Source organism: Bemisia tabaci, chromosome 3 (assembly GCF_918797505.1).
Source record: "Bemisia tabaci chromosome 3, PGI_BMITA_v3".
In the NCBI taxonomy this organism is placed as follows: domain Eukaryota; kingdom Metazoa; phylum Arthropoda; class Insecta; order Hemiptera; family Aleyrodidae; genus Bemisia; species Bemisia tabaci.
In genome coordinates, this window is record NC_092795.1 from 18,904,973 (window position 1) to 18,927,932 (window position 22,960).

The window sequence follows — 22,960 nt, forward strand, 5'->3', positions numbered from 1 at the left end:
TGAATGAAATTCCCTGAGAAATATTAATTCCTGGAAGCTTTTCGGAAAATGTGGATTTTACGTGAATATCAGGCAACTCCAAAATGTTTATATTGCATTAATCCTTCGCTTGGCTGAGTACCTTCCCTTCCTCGGTGACTACAGAATACATATACAGTACAGTGTGTATATGCAAACTATCGTGTAATTTGTGTTCTCACCTGAAGAAAATCCCTTTTACGGACCAACACGTTATGAATGCTCCGATGTCCCTCCTATCTTATTCTCTTCACGTGATATTTTTCTCCTTTCTACGTTATATTTTTTACTTTTCCTTCCTCCCGTTATTTCTCATATTAGTAACTGGACTTTGGCTTTTAAGTAACATTCCTTCGGTTGAGCAATGATCATTTAATATAAATAGAAGTTTCTTGAATGGAAAAATAATTAAACGTTTTTCATTTTGTGTTTATTTTGTCCTTATTTTCAAATCGGACATTCCCCCATAGAATGGCGAATTCTTTGCAATAGCGAGTCCAACTCCGTCAAATTTATTTGGCACTGGATGGAAATTTTCCCCTCTGGTAGAGCCTCGGGCTCATTTTTGAGCATCTTCAAAGCTTCTTCCAAGTAATACCGAGATTCCTGAAAAAATAAATAAAAACAAAGTCAATCAACTGTATAAAATATACTCCAAAACGTTATTATTCATTGTACATTCAGACGCGTTTAATTAAACAATTGATAACTATAATATCCATTATTTTCGACTAATGAATCAATGATGACATCACGGGAAAAAAATATTCAGGGATCATCCCCTAAAGTTGTGGTGCTACCCCAATTTTTGGATGATATGGACATTTCTAATTGATAGTGATAGAACCGCAACTCAAGTTAGGGTAGTACCGCAACATTTTGGTTAGTAACCTAATTTATTGGGGTACTACCACGGTTAATTAGGATAATACCACAATTAATTGGAGATGTCCGTATCATCCAACATCCTCATGCTCTATTTTTCCGTTATAAATGAATGGAAAAAAAAACGGATTTTTTAATGAAAATGTTTTATAAACACATGACTACGATGTACACATATACATTTGGTTCATGCAAAAAAGAAATAAGTGGTCCTTTTTATACATTAAAATTAAAGATGATATGTGATTCAAATTACAAGTTTATGAAAGTTTTTCCAGTATGAGGCCAGTCCAAAACTTTGAGCTTAAGTAACTATATAAAGAACGGGAAGTCTCACTCATAATGATTACAATACACCCATTCAAAGTCTCTCGCTCTTGATTTGATCGACCGAGTGCTTTTAATTGGCAACTACATCAGGAGGTTGTCATGGCAACCGATGACGGAATCATAGACGTAATCATGCGAGATAAACCTTAAGACCGCGATCCTCGTAAAACGAATATGCTCTTAAGTTGCCATCATTTCAGGGGGCGATACATTAATCTGGACCCCTCGTCCTTTTAAAGCCTGGTAATTTCAAGCGTTCATGACGTCACTCGTTTTCTCTTCACCCTATCGTTGACGTAACTGAATAATCAACGATTGTATTATCGATTATCACATCCGTTAGCCACCAATGACTTAATTTGCATGACATGAAATACGGCAACCTCCAAAATCACGCCGAGCGTGTTTTGGTTTTCGATCGGATTGGCTTGTGACAAGCCGATTGACGGTTGCGTATTTTATTTTAAGCTGATTCGGTCGTTTCGGGGCTCATCGCCACCCTGCCGGATTCCGGATGAGGATAAGATCACCGTAAACATTGTCATTTGCCCGTATCTTAGGTAAAAGAGGTGGATTTTATATTTTCACGTGACGCAATTTTGTCTCCAAATCCAACCGATCATGGATCTCCGATTTGAGGTGACGCATATGCGATGAGAAAGTTACTAGTCATATTTAATGCGTAAGTAGGTTCTTTGTGTCGCGGGAATTTATAGATGCGGTACACGGCACGACTGTCGCTTGTGAAAGATCTGACACATAATACAATTTTACAAATTGTCCTCTCAACACCAAATCTGTGAGATGAGGAAAAGTAACTACAATTTGTGAAGAGCTGCTAAGATACATCATGGTACACGTTCAATCTGCTGTTCATCGATACACATCTACTTAATTGACGAAGCTTACAAAGTAGTTAGAAAATATATATAGGCACTTTTCTTAAGAGAATAGCCATTTTTTGTTGACCGCAAACGATTTTGTTCCTCTTTTATAAAAAGAAAGTATCACAAAAATAATTTAAGATATCAAAAATCTTAATAAAAATATTACGTGATTTGTTTTTAGACAGAAAAAACCCAAAAGCAAACTATATACTTTTTCGGGTTTGATGATTGACTAGCAATACTCTTACCTTCTAATTTTTACACTGAAAAAAGTAATATGCTGTTTTAGCATCCAGGATGTCAAAAATGTGTCTGGTGATCATGCTGCCTTTACTGCCCCCGCAGTTAATTTTTCATCCTGTGAATGCAAATTCAACTGCGGGGGCAGTAAAGGCAGCATCTTGGGATCACCCGACACATTTTGACATCCTAGATGCTAAAACAGCATATTATTTTTTCGGTGTAGGTTTCAATTTTCTTGATTTCGTAAAAAAATCTCGCATAAATTTTCTTTTCACGGGAGTTGCTACTTAAGTTCTATCGTCTATGAAACTAAACGATTTTCAGAGGTCTCATAAAAATGAAGAAACACCTTCATTCCCATAAATTGGAATTTAATTTTACCATAAGCCTGCTAATGAGCGCTGCTTGGTCTAGAAGTCCCGCATCAGCATCGCGGCGGCATCTCTCCGCCACCGCAGCATGAAGTTCAAAAAGCAAAGCACCTTGAACGCGCCATTCCGCTAAAAAAAAAAAAAATAAACAAGTAATAAAAGATAAAATAGTCTTACATGAAGCCAACACATCAACTTATAACCTTAAAACCAGTAGTCATTAATGCACGGAGATAAAAGAATCGATAAGTACTCTTAAAATACTCAAAGTGGATTCCAGATCCTATACCCAGTTTAGTGGTGATAATTATTTTGATCCAGGCAACAATACTGCTTTTTTATCAACACAGAAAAAAATATCTTCACTGAAGTGACATTGTTGTTACCAAGGCAGGACTTAAAAGCCAGTATGAGCATCAAAAGAGAAACTATTCTTTTATCTGCGTGTGAAAAGTGCAAAACGGCAGTTATGTGCGGAGATGTCAAAATCGGAAATTTTGTGCGGAAAGGTCAAGCCATCCATAAACTGTCCGAATAATAAATGTTAATTACGGATCATGCAGAAGTTCATTAAATGATTTGGAATGGCAGCACCGGCGTTTATCGTAGGTTTGATCGCTGCAAACGAGGGATTGTAAGGGAAATTGGAGCGCCTTCATTTTTTGATCACGCAATATAGATATCCGTCGAGGAGCAATAGTTGCTCCATACCCTAGTAGCATGATTCACTTTCCCCTTCCTAACAAACGTATAAGGAATTAATACCGGTTATATAAGCACCATTTTAACTAAAGTTTATGTATCGTGTATATAAGTTTTATATAAAATGCCCATGAAAATAATTATTCATATTTTCAGAAGATAACGTTTATATAAAATTCATATAATTGAGGAAGGGTTTTTATAAATTTTCTTTATACGCATAGTATCCTTTTGCTTAATTTGCTTAATATAACTGTTATATAAATGACCTGAATGACTTTAACGTAAACCTATCTCATTTTCATGAATGATGATGATGATCTCATTTCAATGAACACCCTCGACTCTCAGACTGCGTGGGATAGGTATTATTAGAGGTATTAGTGGCTCCGAGACGAGTTAAAAGGGGATATTTCGGCACACAATCCGAGGAGCCCTGTTACCTCAGTTGGTAGCGTGTCTGGCTCATAACCCTGCCCAGTTAGACAGCAATATTTTAAAAATATTTTAAAAATATTGAAATTTAATATATTTTTAAAATGTTTTTCATGTATTTTTAAAATATTTTCAAAAATACTTTTGAAATACAATCAATGAATATTTTTAAAACATTTTAAAAATATATTAAAAATATAAAAAATTAAAATTTTTAAAATAATATTTTATAATATTTTTAAAGTATATCATAATTATTTTTGTTAATATTTTAAACATATTATTAAATATTATTTTAAAAATTTTAATTTTTTTTAAAATGTTTAAATTAATATTATAAAAATTTAAAAGAAAAAAGGAAATGAAAATAATAATAAATAAATAACATAAATACATCGACATAAATTCAAACTAGAAAAAGGCCCAAATAATTAAAACTGGAAAAAGACGCAATTATAAAGTTAAAAAAAATAGAGAGAGAGAGAGTTAAAAAAATGAGAGTTAAAAAAAAATAGAGAGAGTTAGAAAAAATGATAGTTAAAAAACATGATAGTTAAAAAAAAGAGAGAGCTAAAAAAATGACAGAGAGTTAAAAAAAATGAAAATGAAAAAATTACATCATTAAATAAAAAACAATAGATAAATAAATAATAAATAATAAAGTCTGGTAAAATATCATAAGAATCCGTCAATAAACAAACATATTACGGACTCAGAGGCCTGCGATAGTTAAGAGATTGAATTTAGGGGCCCATCCATATCAAGCCTGGCTGGTCTGGTGGTAAAGTACTGGACTTCGGATTGCAACTCCATCCCGAGGTGTGGGTTCTAATCCCGACTAGGACGCCGCGGATTTAAGGTAAGTCACAACTCTACGATGATCCACCACCTGGTAGTATCGCATATGAAAACTTGCACACTTCATAACTAGAGTGCGCTACCAGCCAGGAAGAATAATGAAAATTCATTTTATACACTGTTTGAATTTGGTTATATAACTTTTATACTAAGGGTTACATAAAAAGCGTATTGATAATGTAAACTTTTAACTAAAAAACTTTACATCCATTACATAAACAATGAATATTCTTTAGCTTGTGGTTATTTACGGTTTATACTTTTAAAAACAAATTTTTTATATAACTCTGCTACTAGGGTACAGGCGTCATTATTCATCTCGCGCATCCTAAAAGAATCCTCAGTATCTATGTCGGCAAAGATACAGACTAAGAGCGTTTTGCTCCACCTCACCGCAATTTTTATAGATTAAAATGTAGTTTTGGATATTCTCTATCGGAAGGAAACTTGATCGAAACATCTATTATTGGCTCATAATTCCTGGGATACATACGAAGATTTTTCGTGGAAAACTCAACTTTTTACCGCTAACTTATCAGAAGGCGCTCTCTTGAAAGAATTTTCTTCCGTGCACCGTGGTCTCTTTTCTCAGAAACGGAAACAGTACGTATTTCACTTTCATAATCCAGGCACTTTATTTGATTCTGCAGCTTGATAAGAAGAAGAATCCAGACTAACCTACGAAGAGCTGTCTCGCCAATTTCAAAACTTGTTTACAAAGTTCCGTTTTATGCTCCAGATCTGCATCAGGTATCTCTTGAATTCCTCTGTCTGTTTTTTGACCGTACAGTTGAGCCAAGGATAAGCGCACTTCCGTCAGAATAAAGTGATTGGGGTGCAGCAAATTAGACTTCCCGTAATGATCCAAGAAGAGCTTGCAGGACTTTTCATCGTTCTTGTCCATGGCGTCCAAGTCCGTCATTATTCTTTGCACTACACTCTGAGCGTTTGCAGCGGTTCGCGTCGAGTTGCATTTTTTGCAAATCCAATTTAAGGTTTCAGGATTCAGGTCATCCTTTTCGGTATCCAAAAGTACATACCAATCACATTCTCTGAAAATTAAAAAAAAACAGGATACGATTACTATTGATAAAATCCCTCAGTTTATCGAGATCGATGTATCGTTTTGACGTCAGTCTACATTAATAAACGCTATCTGAAACACTTGAGAAAATTGATTTAAATCTTTCTACGCGATTATCCTTGGGGGAAAAGAATCCTAGTTTCTGAAGGCTTTGATATTTCATTACTACTGCGTTTCATTTACAATTCCTCGCGTTTTTTGCGACAGTGTGTTTGTGAAACATTAATTGAAGAAGTGGTAACAATTTTTCATAACTTGGAGTTTTGCTCATGACGTAGACCTACAAAGACCATCCTTGCGTAGACACGTCCTCAACAGGGTGGCCTAAAACGTATCAGAAAGAAATGAAAGATTGGAAATTTTAGTGAAATATTTCATGAAATTTCACGAGGCTATGAAATGTTTCATATTTTTCAGTGACTAGGGTATGCAACCCGCTCTAAAAAGCACAAAAATAGAAGAAAGTCATAATTTTCACATCTTGCAAAACATGAAAAGGAACCTATATTTTTCAATATCTTTCATAAATTTCTGAAATTCCATGAAATATTTTACGTGAAATTTCAAGATTATATTTTTCATGAAATTTTGCCACCCTGGTCCTCAATAGGCGAACAAAGTGCGAAACATCGTATCTCTATTGGGATGTTCCAAAATTTCCGCTACTATTTTATTTTTAAGAAGAGAAACAGGCTAACTTCATAGCTTGAAATACAGAATATTCTGCTAAAAGCGAAGTACGAATAAAATGAAGGAAGTTTTCAATAAATTAAGTTGCCTAATTTTCCGCGGAAAAAATAAAGCATGGTAGGAAATTTGCAACGTCGCAAAATTAGTTACGTCCTTTTGCACTCTGGCCATCGATATTATATTCCCTCTAAGTCTATCTCACTTTCAGGCATTTAATTTCTCAATAATTTTGAAACCATTCATGTGCGGAGGAGTACTGCCGCGACAAGGAAAAATGCCGTTTGAACATTCCCGGCTTTCCAAATTTCCTCCGATATAGTTTTTATTTTTGAGTTAAGTTATGAATATTTTTCCTTGGAATTTTCAAGAACTTTAGTTGGAATTTCGAACAAAAGTGTCTGAAAAATTTGAAGACAAACATTCATAGGTTTATCAGGAAATTTGCGTTTTATCAAAGGAAATTTGGCAACGCCCGAAAGCTCATACTGTGTTTTTCCTTAGCACGGTAGTGAAAACCTAGCTATTAGAAGTGCATCCTCTTCCAACAACGATTCATTCCACATAATCCATTCTAATGTATGCACCGATATAAAAGTTCTCACTTTAAAATTATCTCGAGTTTCACTACGTACTTATTGGGGCAGGAGACGGCGCTATAATACGTTCCCAACTCGGTCGGATCGATGCATCTAGGGCACTTGCACAGGAAGAACTTGGTCTCGAGCAAATGGTGCCGTCGATTTAAGGTTCCCCAGAGAGGGTCCGTGTAGCAGATCGAAAGATGGTCGCCGGCTTTGATTTTCTTCACGGTTTGAATCACCAAGGAGTTGTCATCGGTGAATCTTTTGCCGCAGTTCGGATGACAGCTATGCTCGAAGAGAGAGGCGCGCTCGTATACCGCAACGCTGGCAGGCTGGGTCAGCGGGTTTTCGTGACCGTTTATCTTGAAAAAGAAAGAATGTGAGAGCTGAAGTCTGGTGGGTTGGTGCACCGAAAAAAAAGATGCTGACTTAACTATTCTGGATGCAATAAAGTGTGCGACAATCCACAAAGCGCTGAATTAACCGCCACAGTTGTTTACTATAGCAATGTAAAGATGTAAAACTCGCATCCAGAATGTTAAGTCAACATCCTTTTTTTTCGGGGTAAATACGTTGATTTGAGGGTGTTTCAACTAAGTACAGTTATTAAAACCCCATACCAATGAAGAAAAAGAAGGTGAGGATTTGAAATAAAAATCATTTATCTTCTGCTGTAACCGAAAATGTGTGAATAAGATAGTACAGGCACTGTAAAAAAAAAACCAATTGAGAGCAATTGAGCCGCTATTTACTGGAACGCTGCGAAAGTCAATCCTTGAACGGTGCTTTTCTAGCCTCCATGCTCGTTGAAAGTGTGAAGCTAACTGGATTCTTTAATAACACAGCGACTTACGGGGGAATCGCGGGATGCGAGTGGTTTTCGGGATTTTTTATTTTATATCGATATTTATTTTTGTAAATTTTTGAAAATTACGTTTCCTTCAGTTGTAACAAATCAAAAAATCTACAAAACTCGTTTTTTTTTTTTTTTTTTTTTGAAAAAAACAAAATAAATTGTATACATAAATATTCTGAGAGAAGCCCGGAGTTAGAATTTCTCGCATATGGCATCGCTAGTCGCCGTACACAAGTCTCAGCAGTAGGACAAAACAGCCTAAAAAAGTGACTACATCGGCACTCCAGTACATGACAACTCTAGTGTACTGAATAGAAACACCCTGCCAGGGCCGGATTAAGGGGGTGGCCACATGGGCCGCGGCCAGTGGCGGCAAAATTTAGAGGGCGGCAAATTTTGCAATCTTTTTGAATGTAGGTATCAAAAAATGAGAGAAAACAATCGGATTCAGAAAATAAATTACAAACGAGAAAAAAGCGACATAATCTCTCATTTCCTGAGAGTAAAAGTATAGTAATTTCTAATTTTGTCGTCTTTCGGTGATATAAGAAACAACACCTTTAATTAGTCGAGTTAAGAGAGAAACCAAACACGCAATTTGGCCTGGAACGGAGCGGTGCGACGGTCGGCATAAAACGCATAGCGCCTACAAGACTGCATGAATACTTCACGCATTGCGTCAAACAGTGTGGTCAGCAGCGGTCGGCGTGAAACGCATAGCGCCTACAAGACTGCATGAATACCTCAAGCATTGCGCCAACACAGCGCGGTCGGCGCGGCGGTGGAAGTTAAAAGTTTTAAGCACATTTATGTTTGCTCTTTCATAATTTTTTCGTTCTTTTTTATAAATGAAAAGCCTTGTCCAAAGAGCGATGGGTTTACGGACCTGAACTTTTGTTAGTGTTGACAGGGCTTTTACAAAAAATGTGCCCAACACGAGTAAACGCGTCTTATACACCCCTACCCCACCGGCACGTTCACTTTATGGTTTTTACAGATCTTATTCGACAGATCACACAGGTGACATTATATTGATATCGATTAGTTCAATATGTAACCACAGCCTCAGAAGTCAATTTAGAAATCTGAGGTAACGGGTCTTATGTGATCGAATTTTTTATTCTCTCGAGTACCAAATGGACATATTTCTACCAAACAGACCTATGTGGAGGTGAGAAATATGGGGTGTGCTCTTGGAAGCTGGATAAGAAGCAATGTTAAAGTGGGCGTGATTCCTTTTGAAGAATTGGAAAAGCGGGATTTTACATTCTATCAAACAGACCTATGTGCCAACTGAATGCGGGATTCATGAGCCGCGGGCATGGCAAGAGAGCGTTGTGGACAGGGCTCATGAGTTAATGACCACGACTACCGCAACCACGAGGAACGTGACGCGGCGTCCTCCTCCGTTGACGTCACTGGCGCACAATTATTCTCATTCACTCTTACGGCCAGAGAACGAACGAGCACACCCCATATTTCTCACTTTCACATAGGTCTGTTTGGTAGAAATACGTCCAAATGGCAATGAAAAGTGAAATTGTTAGGAATTTTCTCATTTTCAGCTTTTCCAAATTAAATCCTAAAATTTTTGTTCGAGGTTACGTTCTATTGTTTTGGACCAAACGATACATCGAACCACTGTCGAATACGATCTACTGATGTTTCGAAACAAATTATAAGGGGGCGGCAAAATACAGGCGGCCCATGGGTGGCATGTAGGCAAATCCGGCTCTGCACCCTGCTACGGTTCATATGACAATTTCCTTTTTCCTTAGTGCCAGCCATATAATAAGACGAACTCAATAGTAGAAAATAGTAACAGTACCTCATAGCTCAGCACAATGAGAAAATATAATCAAAGAAGCCTTAAATTGTGTGAAATAAATAATAAAATCAATGAAGAAGGTTACCTGAAGCACGCCGCAAATTTTCAAAATTTCTTCTTCACTGTACTCCTGTTCCACTTTGAAAAATCTATGAAGAAATCCTGCAATTGTTCTCCTGTCCAAGTCATATCTAGGTGTCACTTTTCTGAGATCACAGTGCGACTCCAAGGCTGTCAATTTCTTCCACGTTTTCGGATCTGATCGCCGTTTCTCCAAACACCGTAGAGCAGTAATGCACTCATAACTGGGGTGTGAAGATCCAAAATTACTTATTTTTACCTGAAAAAACATGCAATATTATTTAAGACGAGTCTATGAATAAATTCATGCCATGGATGAATTACCCCATATTAAAAGGGGCATAACGAATATTCACGAGTACTTTTGATGTTTCCATCGATATTCATGTGCAACCTCAGACGACCCAAAAAACTTCGGTCGAAAGTGTGAAAGTGAATCGTCATTTTTACTCTCTAGTTCAACCCGAAGCTAGGTTAATTATTTATGAAAGTGTAAGCATTGGACTTCTCAAAATAACAAATTCATTTGCTCCGCACTTCATAACTCTCGGCTGCATCACCGTGTATTAAATAAACTCTAATTATTTATCTAAAGCTAGGGGGACTTATTAGGTGACAAATTGAACCTGGAGCTTCGCCAATGTAATAGGGTTCAATGGAGCACGTACTTTCTTAGACGCGTCCTCTGAGTTATTTAGGAACCTCGATTAAAAACATCATCAATTTTCATTTCTCTTCCCAAAGAAAAGTTTTTTTCTGCAGAAGGACTCGAAATCTTTCAGAAGCTTTGCAACTGCTTCCCCCCCCCCCCCTTAAAATTACTAACTTTGTGAGACGTGCATTCTTAAAATGGAATTTTTTTTTACATGACACTGGTCGTTCACCTTACTTTTTCCCTTAATCGGATAAAAAAATTAACTCTCAAATTGGTAATTTTTTCTAAAAACGGGTACGCCCCCTGACCGTTTTAAGGTCCCCCTCCCCCCTAAGCGCATCGCGCCTCAGGCGTTGGCGTTTCACATTCCTCGTATGCCTATATGAGGATTTATCTGTAACAATAGCTGATGTGAAAAATTACCTTTTCGAAACACGCTTAAAAAACTGTTTTGTTCACACAAAAATGTAATATGTTTGGCGCTGGCATAATGTACAGATCTCGAAGATCACATCTTAAGTATTTTCTCTAAATTTTCTCGATGCCAAAATAGTTTTTTTTATGTGTTTCAAAAAGGTAATTTTTCACATCCGCTATTGTTACAGATAAGTCCTCATATGTGATGCGGTTCATTGACACTATCCATGTATAAATAACCCACGGCTATCGATATGCCTATTCTCAACCTCACGCAACACTTTAATTTTACCAATTAAGTCAATTAATTCAGTTAACCTTCTGTCCTCGCTTGTTGATGGTCCAGTCGCACTCGGCTCTATGGTGCTTGGACGCAGCGCACTTCTGTGAGCAAACCGGCCAACCACATCGCTCGCACTCCTCGATTTGTCCCTTCTGCAGGGCGTTCAAGCATCCAAGACACACGGGTTCGGTCGCCTGTGCAGGGCCCATCACCAGTGGCATTTCCTCCAGCACCACCTCTCCGACCTCCATGTCACGAGTGGCCACCACGTGCCGTCCAAGATCCTTATCCTCTAGGATCTGAGAGACAGTAAAATATCATTAAGTAATGAGGAAATACTATTTCTGGCTTAGTATTTTAGAAACAACGCAAGTTTCATTAGATTCCTGCAAATACATGTTGGTTATTTACTCTAAGATAGATACTTATAGCTCTGTATAGTTACCTGGTATGGTAGCTTTGCAGAAACGTGACCATTGACTTCAGAATCCTGTGACATATTGATTTTTCTGAGTCTTTCCGTATCAATATAGAAATCGTTCTCTGAAATTCGGTGGTGGAATAGCTTCTACACTTTTGAATCTAGAAAAAAACAGACATGTTTAATAATTTGCATTCAATTCATCGCTTCAATGGATATAATAAATAATGCTTATGCTCCAAGAGAACACTTTTACATAGAATTGCATATCTATACTGATAAAAAGTTTATTTGGAAAAGGTTTGTGACAACGAAAGCAACACAATATTCCTTTGGTTTTAGAGAACGCTAACCAATCGCCCAAAAATTTTTCATTTTTTTTCTGAAATCGTGTGAAAATATGCGCTGTAGAGGTTTCGAGATGCTCCCTTCGCCGAGCCTTCGGGCAATCTACAGCCTTAAAGTACCATTCATGTTTTTGAAAGCCTTCCATTCTTGTTTCACTATACTTTAATTACAATCGTGTCCGAAGGAGGGCAGACTAATCACTAATATTTTCATACGTGCAATCAGTGGCGTGGCGTGCTTTGCGATATATCGATTGCTTTGCCATTTAAACCTATGAAAAAGGATCGATAAACAGGGTGTTCGCAGCGAACACCTTAATAATCGATTTTTTACCATATCTTCAAATGGCGAGATATCGATAATCGATCATTCACGCCACACCACAGCGTGCAATACCAGAGAATAATTTTCTTATTAACAGACAATCAAAGAATATTCAGAGACTAATCCACTTCATAAAACTTGTCAAAAAAAAGAAAAAAAAATTCCCAGACAAATGATGGTCCCTCAGACATTACGCCCTAAGAGCGCACCGCCTTTGAGCCTCCCTCTTACACCACACCTTTGATTTTCTAATCGATGTGTTGTTAAGACATCAACATTTTGATAAATACTACTCTTTTTACAATCTTCATGAAAACCTAATTGAAGAGGAAATAATAAACCGTTGTAATTTGTATACAACGTTAAATTGAACCGAATTTTTGTCTAACTTAAAGCAATTACATTACACTGCAGAGGGAATATTTACAAATTATAATAATACACAAAAACTTCAATCACAAAAGAGTGTAAAACAGATTTAATAAATGACAAAACGGAATGTAAAGAGTACCTGGAAAAACTGGTCCCTTTTGAAAAAAACTAACAAGTAAGAAAACAGTAGACCCAAAACAGCTCTCTGTATCATAGACTGCCAATATATAGCTATCGGCTGAAAATTCTAGAACTTGTGATCACGAAAAAAACACCTATCTGGCAACCATGTAAAGTCAGCTTAACATGACACTATAGCATACGCATGCCTGACGGAAAAACTGACTAGAAAGTGTTCCCGTGAGTAGAAAGTTCAGCACACGGAACACCAAAAAGCTCGCTCGATAGAGCAGGGGAGAGGGAGATAAAAAGTAACGTAGCTAAAAGAATAAAACACAACATGTAATATCCCACTGGAGAGGCTTAAAAGCGGCACAATTACGGCAGAGACGTGCTAAAAAGAACGAGAGAATCCCGTCCAACGGGGAAGACAGTGAATGGAACAGGGGCGAAGCGTGAATGATCGATTATCGATAGTTCCCCATTCGAAGCTACGGTAAAGAATCGATCATTAAGGTGTTCGTCGCGAGCATCTTGCTTATCGATCCTTTTCCATAGGTTCAAATGGTAGATTAATCGCTATATCGCAAAGCACGCCACGCCGATGAATGGAGGGCGTAGCCGAGGAGTTAGGAGTTGAGACGGACTTATTTTTAATTCGAAACAGAGCATCAGCCGGTGTCGGAAATAAACGGAGTGAGCCCAGGCCGCGCCGATGTTAAGAGACCGGCCGTTGAAATTAGGACTATTGTGATCCGCCGCGCTCTGCCAAAGTTGAGTTCAAAAGTCAAAGCCCCCTGCGACGCGACGTGCGGGGAAAATGAAGATCCATGCGACGAGTTTGGACCTTTTTCTAGAATACCTTTGAGAGGACTGAAAATCGAGGGGGAAACGAGCAATCGTGGTGAAATTAAATTGGACGTATTTCTATCAAACGGAACTATGTGCATTAAGACATGAGCCCTGAGACCCATAAGAGTATGTGCATAACAGGGCTCACGTCATAATGCACATAGCTCCGTTTGATAGAAATACGTCCAATTGGCGGGTATGTCGCAGGCAAATAGTGAAATCAGGCATTTTGTCAAATGCCGAGGCAGATAGTCAAATTTTAACGGTTTATAAAATGTTGTGAATTCATGGCGAAGAGCTCACGACCTTTCACTATTTTTGGAAAAATAACTCATCAAACCTACGAACTCTTCTTCTCTCTTCCTCTTCAATTTATTGCTTCTCATATTTTAAATGTTGAAATTCCAAAAATCTGTACTTTACGACATGCTGAAAAGTTCAAGATCAGTGTCTCTTCAGGAGCTAAAAATTGTTTAAAATACTATTGTGTGTGCAAATTTTTACTGAGAATTTTTTCTTGCAGGAACAATGCATTACATTGTCTGAAATTAGGAAAATAATCAGAATTTCAATGTAAGTTAGAATATTTGACTATTTGCCTAGGCATTTGACAAAATGCCTGATTTTACTATTTGCCTGCGACAGGTACATCTCCAAAATTGAAGATTTTAATCCTTGAGGCATGACTAAAAGTCTTAGTTTTCTTATCTCAGTTGTTGGTAGGTTGCGAAAATCACTGAAAATATAAACTGAAGAAAAAGTGAAGTTGGTTTAACATTCTGGATGTAAAAGAAGTACGAGAACTCACAAAATTCTGAATTACCCACTACAGCACTTACTTTTACATCTTGGCATTGCTAAAGTAACTGCTGTAGCGGTTAATTCAGCATTTTGTATGTTCTGGCACACTTTTTTTTTTTTTTTTTTTTTTTTTTTTTTTTTTTTTTTTTTAAAGCTTTTCAACGGTTTCTTACGTGATGGGTTTTTAATAAACGGGGTTTTCGCTGTTTTGATCCATGCGGCGGCGCACAGCGGATCGAGTCAATCAGAGAGGCCGGACATGCAATTTTGGACTAAAACTGCAAATTTTGATGTTTAATTCGTCACATTTTAAATTTCGAGGGATGTTAATAGAAGTAAATATTACGAGGGAACCAATGGACACATTTTCAAAATCTTCAAAGTTTTGACTTAACGGAGTTATGCGCTTCCAAAGTTTCCAAACTTGGTCCGACCTCTCCCATTGACTTGATAGACGCGGAGGCTCGGTGCGAGAGGGACCATCTAGATGACAGCCAAATCTGCATCCTCCGCTTTTACACAAGGTACACTTAAATACTTTTGTTTTGCTTGAAAGAATGAATGGTGACGTTGCAAAATCTTAGTTTATTAAATATTTGGATCAATAATATAGTGAAAATACATGGTTTACCCATCACTTAAAAATATACAACTGAATTTATTCTTTATTGCTGCAGCAGGTACCAGAGCTAAAATTCTTCCTAAGAAAGAAATAAAGCTACTTAGCTTCTGCGCTACAGTTCATACAAGAATGTAACAATCTACACTATCGGTTGTCCGAGACATAGAATAATTTAAAGCAGCACAAAGAGCCATTTAAGATGCAAGCTCATACGCTTCCAGGACTTTATGTCCACCTACCTTTCGTCCATTAAATAAATGCCCACCGCTATTTATGTCCACTAAACGTTAAGTCCAGTCTATATCAAGTCCACATGATTTAATGTCCAACAATGAATATGTCCAAAATTGTCCAAATTGTGGACATGTTATGTCCACATTTTTTTCTTCTCATTTAAATGATAGGAACCACCTCAAAAATAAATGCATACTACTACTACCTTCATTCTTAAAAACATTTCATTCATGAATCAAGTTATGAAAGAGAACGACTCTAAGAGCAGATAAAAACATATGTTCACTAGGGGGCTACGCCCCCTGGCCGCTACGCGGCCCAACCCCCTGAAGGCGCTCCGCGCCATCAATGGGCCGCTTCGTGGCCCTATTTTTGCCCTCCTATCAGTGTTAGTTTTATTTTTCCCCTAAAAAATTACGATGTGAGGTATACTTTAATTTTAAACTTTACTTAAAATTACTTTAAAATTAAAAGGACGCGTTTTGGAATGACTGCTTGATAAAATATTGCAGTAAAACAATTAACAATCTTAGACAGGTAATAATTAAGTTAGCAATTAATTTAGCAAGAGTTGGGAATCGAACCCACATCGAATTCACAGCGGTTGCATTCAACGACTTAGACGACTCGGCCGTCGCTCGACATGAGATCATCCGTGCGAATCTTGTGTAGATAAGTGTAGAGCTGATGCGCAGGCTACACAGCTACTGCGCAACCTCCTCGACCACTGCGCATCCTCCCGCGCATAGCGGTAGCAGTACCGGAGCATTCTGTAAACTCTCTCACTTTTATAACGTGATTTTAAAAAAACCTGGGTCCTTTTTCCAAAATCTGATTACAGCGGGCTCATCTAGGGCCTATTACCTGTCGATTTACGCAAAAATCATGGAAATCGGCCCGGTAGAACGCTCAAACTAACTATGACAAAAAGTATAAATTTACATTGTTTAAATGGGAGAATTCGCAACTTTACCACGTAATATAAAAAAACCTGGGTCATATTTTGAAAATCTGAAAAGAGTTAGCTTATCTAGCGACAATTGTCCGTCGATAGCCGCAAAAATCATGAAAATCGGTCCGGTAGAACGCTGGAACTAAGCGTTACCAGTTTCGCAAAATTAGGAGGTCTTGGAGCTTATAGTATAGATGTGTACACTGTACGGATATGATAAGATGAAAACCAAAGCGGGAGCCTAGGAAACGCTCCAACGCCAAATTAAACATTTTTCAGTGACAGATGCAGTCAAAATTGAAAGCCCTATTTAACTAGTTATTTCGTGCGCCTTCAATCTTGTAGGATACTGTGCAACGCCTCTGACGCGAAATAGTTGCTTAAAGCGTTGCGGCGCGGCAGGCAACAGCGTGACACGCGCATAGGCGCCTACAAACCTAACGGGATACTTCACGCGTTGCGCAATGCGTGAAGTATCCCGTTAGGTTTGTAGGCGCCAGTGCGCGTTCTGCGCTGCTAACACGCCGCTCCGCTCTGTGTTAGGCTCTAATATTTAAACTCGCGGAGTCAGCGTTTTTCAACTCATGATTTTGAAATATTTGCACTCTCTGCATTGATTATTCCCTTTTAAACTGATGAAAAAGAAAGATGTACTACTGGAAAATATAAAATGTTTTTGTAGATATAATAGTGGTTCCGTGTCAAATTTAATGATTTCCAAAGCATTTTTTTTCATGATTTTATGTTTTGGGCTTTTACTGTGCTGCAGCGTGGTGCAAGCGCAACTAAACGCTCAAAATTGGATGTATTTGACTCAAGGAGGTCGATGTACAAATAAGTTTTAAAAAAAAGTGCGTATGCTTCTTAGTTTTTTTCCTCTTTTATTAATTTTTGTATAGTTTCTTTCATCACAACTACGGCTCATTGAGATTCATATCGATGCCATTGCTTGGAAAAAGTTTTACAAATATTTACCACGTTTTAAAAATGTAAATGTTTTTAAAATGAAGTAATCAATTTCATTAGAGAAAAAAGAATGTACATTTAAGGCATATTTTATATCGGAAATTTCAAGGATCGAAATGAAACCAAGTAATTATCAAAAACAATTTGAAAAGATGAATCGGAGGAAGAAATTAACATTTCATTTGAAATATGAGTTACGATAACAACACCTCACTCTCTCTTAATTTTCTCATTTCGATATTGTCAATATAATTTTACACACGGACTAAAATATGACGCTTGAATTTAATTTTAGTGGACTTTACATTGTGGACTTAATTTAGTGGACGTTTAAGTAATTGACTTAACAATAGTGCGTGGGCTTCAGAACTGTGGACGTAAAAATTGTGGACGAAAAGTCTGTGGACGTAAGAAAAGTGGACATAAAGTCCGTGTACCGCTCATACATTCCAAAAATTGTCCATTTTTTTTTTTAAAACATATTTTTTCACACTAAATCAAGAGCTATTTCAAAACTTTTGACGTCTGTTATTGACGTTTTCGAAATATTTCTCAAAATGATTAAAAATGACTATATAACATAAAAATTACCTTTATATCGACATAACTTATCGCCTTAAACGTTTCGGATGTATAATTTTTGAAATATTCTAGTTTCTCTCAATTTTAAATCATCGTTCCTAAGAGATTTTAGTGTTTTAGATATATTCGAAAACCAGCTTCTAAATCCTTTAGTAACACGCTACCACTTTTTATAAGCTAACTTATCACCAAAGTATATATATTGGACTCTAAAAAATATATAAATATGTCGCAAGCAACTAGTAAAATCAGGCATTTTGTCAAATGCCTCGACAATTAATCAAATATTCTAGCTTAGGTTGAAATTCCGATTCTTTTCCTAATTTTAGACAAACTAATTAATTGACCCTGTAAGAAAAGATTCTGAGTGAAAATTTGCATCACAAAATAGTATATTAAACGATTTTCAGCTCCTGAGTAGACACTTATCTTGAAATTTTCAGCATGTCAAAGAATACAGCATTTTTAGAATATCAAAATTTTAAAGTATGAGGAACAATTTATAAGAGGAAGAGAAAAAAAGAGTTAGGAGGTTTGATGAGGTATTTTTCCACAGATTTGAAAACTCGTGAGCTCTCAAAAATTCACACAATTTTGGAAACAATCAAAATTTAGCTATCTGTCTAGGCATTTGACAAAATGCCTGATTTCACTATTTGCCTGCGACATATATATAACCAAATTCTTAATCTATAAATAATTCAACAAGTGTGGAGTATCCCGCGTAGCATACATATATAGTGCGTTTAGTTTAGTTAGTTAGTAAATTTTGAGACATTCAGCGACACAGGCTATTAACGTCTTAACAGAGAATTTTGAAAATGGGAGTACATACGAAAATTTAGATTTTTAAATTAAGAGAGGTGAGGAGTTTCAGAATTTTGGTAGTAACATTGGGTTCATCGCATGTAAGTGGGTTTGTATTTCTGTTGATTGTAGGGGAGTAGATCTGTGATTGGAGTTATCTGAGGGCAGAGCAGTCCATAAGTACGTGTTTGATGGTTAGAGGTGATAAATTACCTACAGAAGTTACAGGTGGGTTGATTTTCTTTGGAGATGATATGGACTGCATTTTGCAATTTGGAACTATAAATTCTGGCTCTTCTGGAAAACCCCTTAAATGCATAGCGAAACTCATGGCACATACGTTGTTTTTAAACCGGGCTAGAATCTATAGTTCCGAATTGCGGAATGTAGTCCATATGATTGTGAGTGAAAAAAGTGTGACCTATCCTGAGACGCTCAATTTGGACTTCACATGATCTGTATCCCAAGCACACGCTAGGGATATCCGAATGGTTACTTTGATTCGTTTCCTTGATTTTCCGACTTATTCGTGTCAGTTTCACTTTGGGTATCCTCAGGCCTTCTTCCGGAACTTCCCCTATGTCTCATGCGAAATGCAGTTAATGCACCCCGCGATAGCTGTCTAGAGGCCGAGAGAGTGGCGCGGCGCCAAAGGTTTAAGGCATTACGTCTCCGTGGGGAAGAATCAGCAGTGGACGGACTTTCGTTAAGATGCTGCGCGGAAAGATTAGTATTTCCCAGCTTGTCTGCCAACTTATCCACCTCTGGGTTCGGCTGAACTGGTAACGAATATTTTGCGGGTCCTCGGGGTTTTTTTACATTGCCGCCATTAACGGAATAAACTGATGTTTGGACATTCTTAGCGGAATTTTTAGGCTTCTTACTCTTAGAGGTTCTAACCTCAAGTGCTTGATCTGGGTCGTGGAATTCGTCATCAAGGCTCAGGTCATTATCAGCGATCTTTGCTTGTATGCGAGGTTGTATCAGCACTGCTGAAAAATATCAATGTACGATTTCTATGTCGTTATTAGGTCGCTGATGCTGGCAATAAGGAAACAGAATGGAGGTTATTGAAGCGAACTGAGCGCAGCCCAAAGACTCTAATTTTTCCGAAATTACAGAAAACTGTCACGTTGACGTAAATTAATTTATGCAAACGCTTTTCTTTTGTAAAACGCAGATTTTGATTTTGGTTTGGTTGGGGGGAGAAAAAAGACCAGGCCAAAACTGAAAATGCTTTGACCAAACAGAGAGACTTGGTTCGATTTACAGTAGGAAAACTATAGACTTAAAAACTTAGACAAAAATCAACAAATAATACCTCTTCAGAAGGGGCCAAGCCTAGCCCGCACAAAAGGGTGCCATCACGTTATTATTTTATTTTTATCATGGAAGTTTTCTCAGCGATACGTGAAAATTGGATGGTTATCAGTAAAAATTACAGAATTGTAGAAGCTTTCATACGTACGAGGTATATTTTGCTAGTTCCTCTTTGCTTTTTAGATCCTTTTCTCGTGTTTTCTTACACACGAATTTGTTTAAACAGTTTCATAATCTTCGTTCATTTAATGGCTTCAATTAGTAATCTCTATTGATTTTTGAATGAGGTAAAGTTTTCCTAAAACTCCGGGAACTCTCCATAAATCTATATCACTAATCGAAATTACGAGTATGTTAATTGTCCTAACGCACGTCAATTAACATTCATCATTTTTGATTCAAGTTAAAAATATTTATTTTTGGAATAATATGCTCAATTCACTCGTGCTCGTTTCCCCTCAATTTTACCTAATCAGATACTGGTGAAAATACCAGTTTACCGTCTTTACTCAATTGAGCCCAGTTTCCCCTTTCTCCTGAATTGATTGCAATAACAATAAAGAAATACTCAGGGTCAAAGATTTGATTCAATCGGACTTGAGACCCATCCATTGAGGGACATTAATAAGGGGGTATCGACCCTTTCAGCCACAGGCAAATTTACATTGCTTCATTAAGATGTAAATCGAAGCGTGGTAAAACATGCAATGCAAAAATTGGGAGGAAATGACTAGAATAATGCGATTCATAATAGAGTCGATATGGCCAGAAATTTTTAGTTCATATACATTTATTTCTCTTATGTATTGGAGGCGTGAAGTGTCCGGAAGATTGGGCCGCAAAGCAACAGGGGGAGCACCCTCTTGTAGGACATATTAAATTCAAAATTTGATTCACGGTAAAAATTAACCGATTAACACGTTTTGCTGAGTATTTGATCGAGAGTTACACTTTTATTCGGACGAAAGAAAGACATAAAAAGGAAAGCAATTATGAAAAGTCAGTGAAATAAATTGAGTAGTATACTAGTTTGATGACGAAGAAAATAATGTAATTCTTGCCGCCGTGTAATAATAAATTGATCTTGTCTTGTACCTATTGGGTTTTTTTTTTTTTTTAATAGTGGGACAGCTCATTTTACTCTTGTGACTCTTTATCTCTCATTAGCTCTGAAACGCAGAATAACTTGAAAAAAGTATGGGAAAGAGAAAATAGTAAATAAATTAATCAATGATGAAGAACTTGTTTCATATTTATGTGTACAGTCAATTCTCATATCAATCAATTGTTTTGAATCCCGATATTCAGCATTAAGTGTATACAGATATAAACTTCTAAAATTCATCTTTGAAAAAATCTCGCGTTGAGAATTTATTTTTTATCATGTGTTCTTTTGTTTTATTTTGTCAACGGAAAGACTTTAAAGAAACGTAAATTCAAGCTAAAACTTGCAGGACCATAAATGACAATAAGTAAAATGTTACCCGAAGTGTTGAGAGGTCGCGTTATGAATTGAGGTGACTCATGCGTGTTTGGAGTCACAAACCCAAAAATCAGGAGACAAGCACAAACCAGAATCCATCGGAATTTTGGCGCAGGAAAAATGACGGCCATGCTTAATTGAATTTGGTCGAATCAGAGGTGAATTATCACGTAAAAAGTATCATCTTCAAAACGCAGTTGGACTGTGTGACAAGATTCTGAATTCACTATGACTTGAATCTTCAGCACATAACACGAAAGTGATCTTCTTCGCAGAATGTGGTGCAGATGGAAAAAATAATTTAGAAAGGTATCTGGGTCCATGACGCAACTAGGGGCCTATCAGGGTCTTGCAATCACGGATTTTTCACGCGAGGGACTGGGGTTCTTTTTTTTTGGGGGGGGGGGGGGCCTCTATGCTTTTTTAAACATTTCTTTGCATTGTCCGTGTTCTGTTAAGGCAAATGCACTTCCATGGAGGATGGATCGTGCGATTTCAATGTTTGCATGATGAACCGCAGAACATATGCTTACTCAAACAGACAATGACGGGAAAAATTCGTGCGTCATTGCTTCCACATACGAAGGTTGTATTTTTTTTTACATACATTGAATTGAATACGTAGAGTAATTCTGTACTATTTTTCGCCGCATCTACTTTAATTTTAATTTCATATTTTTTTATCATCATAACGTTTGAGAGGCAGGGACAATAAAGGAACGAAGTAGGATCAGACGTGGAGAATATGTGCCGGAAAAAAAAAATCTTTTTTTCTCATCGGAGAGTGATTGAAGAGCAGAGTCCGTAGCGGTTTTTTTTTTTTTTTTTTTTTTTTTTTTTTTCCAACATTTTTCTGATATGGAAAATTGTAGACCAATAGGTTTACAAGTGGAAAAATGTTCTACCTTGTGTCATGAGTCTGCATATTCCATTTACACATATGTATTTTAGCAGATTCGGCCATTGTGTCTCACCCTCTTAAATAAGGAGGGGTTTCCTCCTTCTCGTGTTTCTCGACCAGCCCAAAACGCAAATAAAGCAAAATGTGTGGTCTAATACGATAAAATTCCCAATTTTCCCAGTCCTTTATCTTAGGGGGAGTTATTCTGGTGCTATCCCATGAAATGCTCTTATTTATTTTTTTTCCGTCGTTGATTCCAAAAACGTAAACATATTCAAGCCATTAAATCAGCGCACGAGGGCACTTTGTGACTCTCATTTGCCATCGATTTATCTATCCTATCCACTCGCACATTATCAAGCAATTGCAGCTTTATTATCTTTTCCTCCAGCCCCTAGTGCAAAACTTTCACGGGAGTTCAGGCTACTTCTGACCGCGAAGCAGTCAATAGAACACTTACACTTGTAGGAGCGAACAACCTTCCACTATCCTCCATACAATCGAGTCCTCACCATAAACCATTTGCTTGGTTTTGATATCGTGCACAAAATCGTTTTTAACTACCATATTATTTCACGCACCCGTCTATTATATCTGTGATGTAAAGGGGAGGGGGTACAGAAAACGAATTATATATGATTTTTAAGCTGT

At 37.2% G+C, this 22,960-nt stretch overlaps 1 protein-coding gene across 2 annotated transcripts in view; it reads right to left on the minus strand.

Annotated features, from left to right (window-relative positions):
• Positions 1-372: 372 nt before the first annotated feature.
• LOC109035072 (SET domain-containing protein SmydA-8) overlaps positions 373-22,960 on the minus strand; it is a 53,562-nt gene continuing 30,974 nt past the window's right edge. The window contains exons 1-8 of one of the 2 annotated variants that reach the window (XM_072297964.1): positions 12,809-13,257; positions 11,650-11,786; positions 11,240-11,503; positions 9,854-10,108; positions 7,136-7,446; positions 5,408-5,781; positions 2,745-2,863; positions 373-624 (exon numbers count right to left, since the gene is read on the minus strand). In XM_072297964.1, coding sequence (XP_072154065.1) covers positions 466-624; positions 2,745-2,863; positions 5,408-5,781; positions 7,136-7,446; positions 9,854-10,108; positions 11,240-11,503; positions 11,650-11,703 — 1,536 coding nt within the window. In that variant the 5' untranslated portion in view covers positions 11,704-11,786; positions 12,809-13,257 and the 3' untranslated portion in view covers positions 373-465. Of the gene's footprint in view, positions 625-2,744; positions 2,864-5,407; positions 5,782-7,135; positions 7,447-9,853; positions 10,109-11,239; positions 11,504-11,649; positions 11,787-12,808; positions 13,258-22,960 lie in introns of those variants that run through there. The other variant, XM_072297965.1, reaches the window with a different exon arrangement.